General features: G+C 52.3%; 2 protein-coding genes across 6 annotated transcripts; one reads left to right on the top strand and one right to left on the bottom strand.

Annotated features, from left to right (window-relative positions):
* The first annotated feature begins 920 nt into the window (after window positions 1-920).
* Window positions 921-5,184, top strand: SLC25A35 (solute carrier family 25 member 35). Of its 4 annotated transcripts, none has more exons than XM_080680550.1 (6): window positions 921-1,122; window positions 1,333-1,894; window positions 2,749-2,814; window positions 3,250-3,402; window positions 4,309-4,443; window positions 4,613-5,184. In XM_080680550.1, the coding sequence occupies exons 2-6, from the start codon at window positions 1,520-1,522 to the stop codon at window positions 4,784-4,786; spliced, it is 903 nt and encodes a 300-aa protein (XP_080536676.1). In that variant the 5' UTR covers window positions 921-1,122; window positions 1,333-1,519; the 3' UTR covers window positions 4,787-5,184. The 4 variants fall into 4 exon arrangements, with proteins under 4 accessions (XP_080536676.1, XP_080536677.1, XP_080536679.1 ...); XM_080680551.1 differs by having other exon boundaries at window positions 924-1,029; XM_080680552.1 differs by having other exon boundaries at window positions 938-968.
* On the bottom strand, window positions 5,154-6,672 carry RANGRF (RAN guanine nucleotide release factor). 2 transcript variants are annotated; one of them, XM_080680555.1, is made up of 6 exons: window positions 6,541-6,672; window positions 6,378-6,464; window positions 6,171-6,287; window positions 5,817-5,970; window positions 5,653-5,738; window positions 5,154-5,427 (listed from the first exon to the last, which is right to left on the bottom strand). In XM_080680555.1, exons 2-6 carry the CDS (start codon window positions 6,452-6,454, stop codon window positions 5,304-5,306), a joined length of 558 nt encoding a protein of 185 aa, XP_080536681.1. In that variant the 5' UTR covers window positions 6,455-6,464; window positions 6,541-6,672; the 3' UTR covers window positions 5,154-5,303. The 2 variants fall into 2 exon arrangements, with proteins under 2 accessions (XP_080536681.1, XP_080536680.1); XM_080680554.1 differs by having other exon boundaries at window positions 6,378-6,599.
* Between the last annotated feature and the right edge of the window lie 2,658 nt (window positions 6,673-9,330).

Below are 9,330 nucleotides of genomic sequence, written 5' to 3'. Positions count from 1 at the left end.
CAATAGAGAATTATCATTCCCATTTTACAAAAAAAAAAGCTTTGAAATGTCAGAAATGTTAAGCAATTTGCCCAAGGCCATCCAACTAGTAAGCAAGAAGAACCAAACTGGAATTTAGAAGGCTCGCTCGGTCTAAGTCTGGTAATGGCCTCGCACACAGCTGTGCCCCGGATGACAGGTCTTGTCCTCCTGCCTTTTCCCAGCTAGTTTCCACCTCACCTCTTCCCTGCTAGCTTCCTTAGTCTCTTTTCTCAGAACTTTTTCCGTGACTCATGAGCAAGGGCAGGAGGCCAAAATCTCAGGATCTCTCCCACCACTTGCTGGTACTGTGTAACCTAAGCCCAGAGATCTCTGCTTTGGCATGTCCGGCTTTCTCCAGGTTGCTGAGGGCAAAAGAGCCTAGCCATGAGACTACGCTCCCTCGGCCTCCATCAGGCCTCCCCTCCCTCCGCGCCGGCAGCCACACCCCGGAGCTAGAACCCACAAGTCCGGTCCAGTAGGTGAGTCTCAGATGCCCCGCGGACACAGCCTTAGCTTCCAGGCTGTGCTGGCACCAGCACCCATCAGGGCGTGGATCTACAGTCGGGCAATTCCACTGGGCCCAGACCCGGGATACAAGGGAAGAGGGGCAGCCCCAAATACCCCAAAGCTGGACTGCTGCCTCGCGCTCCGTCTCTGCGCCCGTCCAGTAACCCGCGGTCCAACCTCTCCTCCCCACCAGTGATTAAACCTCGGCAATGCAGACTCCCCTCCGAGACCCGAGGCCCTGACCCCGGCCCTGGCACCGGCCCTGGGGCAGAGCCGGGAGAGTTAATCTCAACTGCCTCCCCGCCGTTCTGGGGGTCAGGTCGCCGGGAGCGCCTCCCATTGGCCGCGGAGCCGGCACGGCGCTGATTGGCTGAGGCTCTCCCAGGCTCCCCATTGGACGCTGCGCTCAGTGACTGGAGGTGGCGGTCCCGCCTCTGCAGGTTACCGGGCGAAGCCGCTCCGACTCCCGCAGCTCCCGGGGGACACTCAGCTCTGGCCTGAGTACCGACTTACTTCCTCGATCCAGATCTCGTGGCTATCCTGGGGACGTCAGCGGATCTTCTCCCGGATCCTTTTCCTCCATAACCTGCTGGGGTTATTTTTCTTCCTCCCCGGCTTCCAGTTCCCAGCCCCGCGTTTCCCTTCCCTACTCCCGGGGCCCCAGCAGCCTGCCATTCTCAGCATCCCACCTGCCATCCTCCTGGCTTCTGCCCCTTCTTGATCTCAACTCCTTTGACCAACAGAGCCCTATCATAACCTTCTCACCAAACTCTCCTAAACTCCTCTTTCTTCTCTCTTTGCCAGCTCCTGACTTCCAGATTCCAGCTAACTTTTGACCTGACATTTGACCCTGACACTTGACTCCAGAACGCTACATTCCTACCTCCTGCAGCCTGTTGAAACTGAGGTCTTTCCTGATTTCTGACTCCGTTTCTGAAGCTCGTTTTGACTTTCTTACTCCTGGGCCAGTTCTTGCTACCACTACCCCACCATGGACTTCTTGATGAGCGGCCTGGCAGCCTGTGGGGCCTGTTTGTTCACCAACCCCCTGGAGGTGGTGAAGACGAGGATGCAGTTACAGGGAGAACTGCAGGCCCCCGGCACCTACCAGCGGCACTACCGAAACGTCTTCCATGCCTTCATCACCATCGGCAAGGTGGACGGCCTGGCTGCCCTGCAGAAGGGCCTAGCCCCTGCCCTCCTATACCAGTTCCTGATGAATGGCATCCGGCTAGGCACCTATGGGCTGGCTGAGGCTAAGGGCTACCTGCACACAGCTGAAGGCACCCACAGTCCTATCCGAAGCGCAGCAGCTGGGGCGTTGGCTGGGGTCCTGGGAGCCTACTTGGGGAGCCCTATCTACATGGTGAGAAGAAGGGTCTTGCCTGGGGCCTTCAAGACAGACATTTGGTGTAGGGTGGGGACCTGGGCCTTCCTTCATAATCTGATACTGAGGTTGGAAGCGGACTTGTGTAGGGGAGGGTAAGGAATTTGAGTAACATACTTCAGTAAGTGTAAGGACCAGGGGAAGTCCAGGATATCACAGAATTACAATCTCACAGTTGGCCCCTTCTAGTCATCTCGTATAGGTGAAGGGTCTGTAGCCTGAGGCACAGAGAAGGGAAGTGGCCAGCTCAAGGTCACACAGCTGCTTATTGCTAGGACTGGGCCCTGCTTTGTGCTCCTCCTGAAAGACTGAGAGGCAGGTTATGAGATTCAGGACAGTAGCCTCTCCAAAGTAAGCTGAGCACATGCCCCCATGAGGCTTTGGGGTCAGAGAACAAGTTTTGTTCATGATCTCCCAACCTACCCCAGAGTCTGATGGGGAAGCCTGATCGTGCTGGTAGCTGGAGATCCCATTTGGGAATAGGAGCTGGCATGAGAGACTAGACACCCAGGTCTTGCCCAAGATTAATAATCTTAGGAAATGTTGCCATTCTTCAACCTCTCCATTCCCCCCACCCCTGACCCACAAGGGAAGGAGGAAGGAGAGGGGGTGGAGTGTCTGTGGTGCTAGGAGATCCACCATCGCCAGGGGACTGGAGCCAAGAGACAGAATCTCATGACCAGTTTGTTAAAGGGGAACAACAATAATTATCAGGTCAAAAGGATATTCATTGTTGAACACACTAGAGGAAGTGTGAGGGGTTCAGGCACTTGGGTCTCTGAGGTGAAAGAATGGTCACTGGGCCATAAGTTGTGATACTCTCTCATTCCCAGGTGAAGACACACCTACAAGCACAGGCAGCCTCAGAAATTGCTGTAGGGCACCAGTATAAGCATCAGGTAAGATGTTCCCAACCCCACTGGAGTCTCTGCCATTCTCTCCCATTGGCCCCCAGCTTTCTGTCTGCACCCAACAACTCCAACCCAGCCAAGGCTCTGCTCAGCCAATCAATTCAGCCTCACTCTGCCCCTGAAGTCCACCCAGGCCTTCTTTCCCACACGTACCCCAGTTCCTCTGGTCCTCTGCACCTGTTTCTCCTGCCCTGTTCTCCTGGTCTGCTAATGTCCTCACTTCCATACTCCCTAGTCTGGGATGGTAAGGGAGGGAACAACGAGGTGGTAGACAACTGAAGGGCCACATTCTGGTGTTAAGCTCACACACAACTGGTTGTCCAGACATTGATGCCTGTTAAGGACCCATCCTTAGCAGTGTTAGGGGATGGCAGCCCTGATGCCAGGGTGACTAAACTCCACCTCATGGTCTTCCCCTACCAGGGCATGTTTCAGGCGCTAGCCAGGATTGGCCAGAAACATGGTCTGGTGGGGTTGTGGCGTGGGGCCGTGGGCGGCCTACCCCGAGTTATCGTCGGTTCTTCCACCCAGCTGTGCACCTTCTCATCCACCAAGGACCTTATGACCCAGTGGGAGGTACTGCCCGGGAAATGGGTGGGGCTGCCCTGGGAAATGTGGGCAGGGGGGAGTACAAGCTGAACTGAGCCCTAGAGGGGTGAGGAAGTGGCAGGATGGCTTGGGGGTCAGCTGCTACACCAAGCATGTCAAATTCAAAGGCTAACACGGGCCAAATAAACAAGATTTAAGTTTATGTGGGCCGCAAAAAAACAAAAGCTTCAATTTTCATAGGAACGTAGGTTTATTTTGATATAGGCATGCTGAATACAAAGGGCTGAAATAAATGAGTAATCGTTAACATAAATAGAACATTTTAATAAAAATTAATATATTTTGTTGAACATTGACTTACCAGACACTGAATAACTGGACAAATAAGCATAACGCAAATAAACCTATTTTTCTTGTTCTCTGAAAGCGAAGTATTTCCTGTTGTGCACACCAAACAAGTCAGTCCAAGACTAATGATGTGGCCGCCAGCTGCTAAAATATTCGCTGCTGGTATTAGTGGAGAGAAATGGTGTGCTGCGCGTAAGGCGCATAAGGGAAATGAATGCAACACCATTATAGTAATCAGTCATTAGCGAATGTTGTTCGTTATTAATAATTATGTATAACAGGATATTGTAAAAATTAAGTTACGAATTTTTTATTAAAACGTTTCTTATATACCATTATATTGGCTGGGCCGCAAAAATATTCATTGAGGGCTATGAATCTGACATGCTTGTGCTACACCCTTCGCACAGCTCTTGTCACTCCCTCTCAGAAGGTGTACCTGAGCCTTCACAGTGTTATCACACTGTATTAACTGATAGAGTGGAAGCTCCCTGAATTACCAGCTCTACTGTATTCCCAGAGCAGGACCTGTTCTTTCCTAGGAGTTGAATGATTGACTGACAAAGCTCTTCCTCCCTCCCTTAGATATTTCCTCCCCAGAGCTGGAAGGTGGCTCTGGCAGCTGCCATGGTGAGTGGCATTGCGGTGGTCCTGGCCATGACACCCTTTGATGTGGTCAGCACAAGGCTCTACAACCAGCCCACAGACACTCAGGGCAAGGTAAGGGAGTGCTCTGTGGTTCAGGCAGGCAGGGAAAACTGGAGTGGGGAGAAGCAGATTGCAGATGCAAGTGGGACAGGCTAAAAGGTAGCCTGCAGGAGTGAGACCCCTGATGAGCTCTGACAAACTCCTTCCCTATTCTCTCCCTTCTTCTCCAACCTGCTTTCAGGGCCTCATGTACCGAGGGATGCTGGACGCTCTGCTGCAGACGGCTCGGACAGAGGGCATTTTTGGCATGTACAAGGGTATAGGAGCCTCCTACTTCCGCCTCGGCCCTCACACTATCCTCTCCCTCTTCTTCTGGGACCAGCTTCGCTCCCTCTACTACACGTACACCAAATAACAGCCACTCTCCCACACTCCACCAAGTTGGCACTCCTTGGACACTTCTGCCTCCATTATTATGTCCTGGTGACTTCTTACCAGGTGACCTCTTATCCATCAGAAGGGGACAGCCAATCCCACTCCCTATCTGTTTTCTCAGGGTTGAATCACTACAAGAGATAGTTTCCCTCCCTTCCTTGGGTGTCACTTTAAACTTTCTCTACCTGTCCCCCAGTACATTTCACTCCAAAGTATATGTCTCCCCTTTCTTCACTGCCAGCCTTGGGTCCCTTCTGATCACACGTACAACTTTAAACCGCCCCCTCCAAGACCAAAGGGAATTGGGGGGACCCAGGTGTCCTGTTAGATTCAAAGGCACAGAGATTATATTGGTTATAAAGCAAGTTTATTTCTGCAGAGAGGTGTCTTATGTTTATACACAGGGAAGGAATTTGGGGAATATATCCAACCCTTTGTTCCCCTTGCAGAATGGGGTCCCCAAGTCTTCAGCAGCATCGTGTAGCATTTCAGCATCTTTACTGGGGACCAAAGATGTTGGGATCATGAAGAGTCAGACTGGTCACCAGCTGTTCAAAGTCACCCAGGTTCCAGGGTGGAAGTGACAGATTTTCAGGGTCAAGAGATGACCTATTGTCAGGGCTTGGGAGTGGGGAAACAGATGGGGAGAGAACATCATCCAGGCCTCATGTTTGGAAGTTACCCTTTCCTGTTCCTTGGATGACCTGGGTATCTGTGACCCCAAACCTCTGGCCCACTCCCACTTCCTTGGAGGACCCCACCAACCCGCTTCCCTGCTCTGCCCCTCCCAGCCGATTCTCCTGGGGACCCCACCCTTGAGCCATGTGCCCTTTTTGTCCGCCTTACGGGGGCTGATTGAAGGTGAGCAGGAGATCAGTCTGGTACTGAGTCAGCCTCAGCAAGGCCTGGTGCAGTGTCACGTCCTTTGCTACCTAAAAGGATCAGTGTCAGGATGTTCTGGGGCCACCCTCTTCACCCCTCCAGGCCATCTCACAGCCACCGGCCCTTACCTGGTTCTCTTTAGCTACCTGCTGCTTGCCTGAGAGGACCCAGGCTTCTTCACAGCAGCCCCTCAGGGCCAGGTTCTCCAAAAGGAGGGGCTGCACAGCCTCCACTTGAACAGTCCTAGCCCCCTGCACCCCACCAACGTCCTCAAAGTGGTACCTGGAATGGGGAGGAGCAGGGTCAGGAAGGGGCATCCCTCACCGTTGCCCCACAAGCATCTTTAAGTCTGGGCTTCGCTCACTTTGGATGATACGTTGCTGCCCTTGGAGTTCTCATTGCCCAGATGAACCATCCAGCACAGGCCCCGCCCACTCCGGGTCCGGCCCTCCCATTGGTCAGCCACAGTCTGCCCTGCTCACCGCGCGGCCTCCTCTCCCCGCACGTGGGCCTGCAGCTCTAGGAGTTCCACTATCAGGCTCTGGTCCGTCAGGCGGTGGCAAAAAACTTCTTGGTTGTCCGGGACCGGTCGGAGGTCGCTGGAGAGAGGCGAGGCAGGCACGGGTTGACCCCGGCCCCTCTCCGCAGCCCCACCCGGTCGGCCTACTTCCGTGTGGGGGCTTTCTCACCTTACGTCAATGGCCCCGGGAGGGAGCGTGGCGGAGAAGGCGCCCCCAAACAGTGGATAGTCTTGCGTGGGCTCCATGGGCCAGGGACTAGAGATTTAAAAGAAATCTACACGGGGCCACGTGGCATCACCACCCTGCGTTTCGCCACAGCCCCCGCCCTCACCGGTCTTCCTTTGCTTCGGCCCTTTAAGATGTGGCCCCGCCCTGCGGTCGCGCCGGCCAGTGGGCGCCCGCGCCTCCGCCGAGGCCCGCGGGGCCGCTCCCAGAAGCCTGGTCCCTCGGAGGGCGCGGGCGGGGTCTCCTGGGAGCTGAAACCTGGTTCTGGGTTTGTGACGTCCTGTGGCTGCTAACTCGCGCCCGCCAGTCTCCTCCTTTTAAAGGGGTCGCACGTTCTAAGAATGTCGCTGAGACTCTCCTTAGGGGTCGTTGCTTGTCCAGGTGACCGGTGTCTGAGTCCGGGGAGACTATTCTCCGTCACCCAGGCCCCTCCAATAGGCTTCTTGACAGCAAATGAGCTGCCAGATCGCTAATTCCCGGATCCGTTGATCGGTTGCAGGGAAGGAAGGGAACAATGGGGCCAGGTGTGGGGCCGGGTTAGGATTCAGGCCTCACTCCTTCCTGAAAGTGAGACCCAACCCGGAGATTAGATAGCTAATCCTTCTCAAATCTTCGCCTTGGGAACGCGGTGAGGGAGTGGGGAGGAGGGCCCATACCGCCCCACACACACCTGGACCAAAACACAGATTAAACCCCCTGTTGTTTTCCTTGCACAGATTAATTTTAGAGTGTCCTTAAGTTTCTGCTCCGTTCTATCCTCCCAGCTAATCTCCCCATTCATCTTTGATTTCCAGCACCTGGCAGAGTGTTTAGAGCATAACAGCCCCATTATGCATTGAGTGGTTAAATACATGGTTCTGGAACCCAGGGGACCACTCCGGCCCTCAGCCAAGAACTGAGCAAGAGGATCCTCATCCTAAGGCCATCCCACCCACGGGATTCCAAGTACTGACCATACCTCTGGACCCTAATAATTTTGTAACACTGGGGCCAGAGGGCACGTATATTTTGGTACCTTACTTTGCCAGGCCCTGTGTGAAGGGCTGGAGATACAAAGGCAGTTAGGACACAACCCCTGCCTCACCAGAGGTATACAGGGAACTGTGGAGTAGTACATTTTGAGTCTTACAGGTTGACTTAGAAATCAGGGTAGCCTAGTGTGGAGAGCGGCTACAGCGTTTGGACAGGTTCAAGCCTGGGACTAATGAGAGAGCACAATCCTCTCCTGGCAAACCCATGTGCAAGACCTCCCAGCACAATTATAGCCAAAGGCTATAGTTGTAAGCTTGACCTTCCTGTCCGAACCGGTGGTCCCACCTGGCTAAGTGATAAGGGCTTGGGGAGGTGCAGCAAGTAAACAAAGCTTGATCAGGTGCATGCAATTGAGTAGATTGGAAACCTGCCAAGAACTAGTAACCACCCTTACTTTGCCTCGTGGAATCTGGCTATAAAATACTCAGTTTAACAGGGCGTGGTGCTATCTCTCCATCAGAGAAGCAGCGTCCCACCGAGACCCAGCTTTATTCTCTTGTCTGTCTTTTCTAAATCCTTCACCGCCCCCCCTCAGGTTCACCCATGGCCGTGCCGGCTTGGCACAGCCTAGGGCAGTGGTCGGCAAACTGCGGCTCGCGAGCCACATGCGGCTCTTTGGCCCCTTGAGTTTTTAGCAAAGGCCAGCTTAGGAGTACCTGAATTAAGTTAATAACAATGTACCTACCTATATAGTTTAAGTTCAAAAAATGTGGCTCTCAAAAGAAATTTCAGCCCTGACTGGTTTGGATCAGTGGATAGAGCGTTGGCCTGCGGACTGAGAGGTCCTGGGTTCGATTCCTGTCAAGGGCATGTACCTTGGTTGCGGGCATATCCCCGGTAGGGGGTGTGCAGGAGGCAGCTGGTCGATGTTTCTCTCTCATCGATGTTTCTAACTCTCTATCCCTCTCCCTTCCTCTCTGTAAAAAAATCAATAAAATATATTTAAAAAAAAAAAAAGAAATTTCAATCGTTGTACTGTTGATATTTGGCTCTGTTGACTAATGAGTTTGCCGACCACTGGCCTAGGGGCACTTTAGCCAGGGAAAAACATCAGGAGCAAAGACTTAGAAATGAAAGGGGAAGTCCAAGTACAGACATGAGAATGGGTTAGGTATGCTCTTCCAGGTGGTAAGAGGCTCCTCCATGAAGTGATAGAGGTGAAGGGCCAGACCTCCTCTGAGAGAGTGGGGTTGAAGGCCACGCTAACATAGCAAATTCCCACTCTTGACTCAACTTCTCTCTCTCTCTCACCCTTCACCTCTTTGTGTCTGTCCCTTCTTCTGGACCTCCCAACTGCTTTTCTTCCATACATCCCCTTAGCAGTTTGGTGAATCCCCTGGACCACTACTGGGAGAAATGTTTTTAAATTCATAAAATAAATATAGATGTACAAAGGAAATGAAAATATTTAAATAGTTATCAAAATTAAAACCCCAGATTTTTTATATAGTAAAAAATGTGCTCTTTTGTTAATATACATTAACAAGATCTGACAGTGGGTCCAATAAGTGTAATGCAAACCAGTGATGCACATAAATCATAGTTCAGATGATCTCCCACCTAAGAGAGAATATCTGATCACTGTTGTGACAATCTCTGTTACTGTGCTTTGTTATCTACAGTCACCATGTAAGGAAATGCTAAATTTCAGTTAAGAGGTCACTGAAAATAAACGTAGTTTTTTTCCATCCAAGTTGATTGACTGGAGCTTAGGAAACCCAGCTATGAACTTTGTGCCCCAACCATGCACTAGGCCCTCTGGGGGGATACAAAAGCATGTGAAACATGGGACCTCTTTCTGAACCTCCAGCCTGAGTGAGGGGAGCAAGGGCACATGGCTCACATTCTGTAATTTGATAGACAT

Source organism: Plecotus auritus (assembly GCF_963455305.1).
Source record: "Plecotus auritus genome assembly, chromosome: 7".
Lineage (NCBI taxonomy): Eukaryota > Metazoa > Chordata > Mammalia > Chiroptera > Vespertilionidae > Plecotus > Plecotus auritus.
This window is presented reverse-complemented; position numbering and strand designations above follow the sequence as displayed.

Excerpts from the sequence above, each read along its gene's own strand:
- SLC25A35 (XM_080680550.1), top strand. The coding sequence starts at position 1,520 with ATGGACTTCTTGATGAGCGGCCTGGCAGCCTGTGGGGCCTGTTTGTTC. Across the intron at positions 1,895-2,748 it reads TGGGGAGCCCTATCTACATG|GTGAAGACACACCTACAAGC; the intron begins GTGAGAAGAAGG and ends TCTCATTCCCAG. Across the intron at positions 2,815-3,249 it reads GGCACCAGTATAAGCATCAG|GGCATGTTTCAGGCGCTAGC; the intron begins GTAAGATGTTCC and ends TTCCCCTACCAG.
- RANGRF (XM_080680555.1), bottom strand. The coding sequence starts at position 6,454 with ATGGAGCCCACGCAAGACTATCCACTGTTTGGGGGCGCCTTCTCCGCC. Across the intron at positions 6,288-6,377 it reads CCCGGGGCCATTGACGTAAG|CGACCTCCGACCGGTCCCGG; the intron begins GTGAGAAAGCCC and ends GCCTCTCTCCAG. Across the intron at positions 5,428-5,652 it reads CTCACCTTCAATCAGCCCCC|CCCTGACAATAGGTCATCTC; the intron begins GTAAGGCGGACA and ends CCCACTCCCAAG.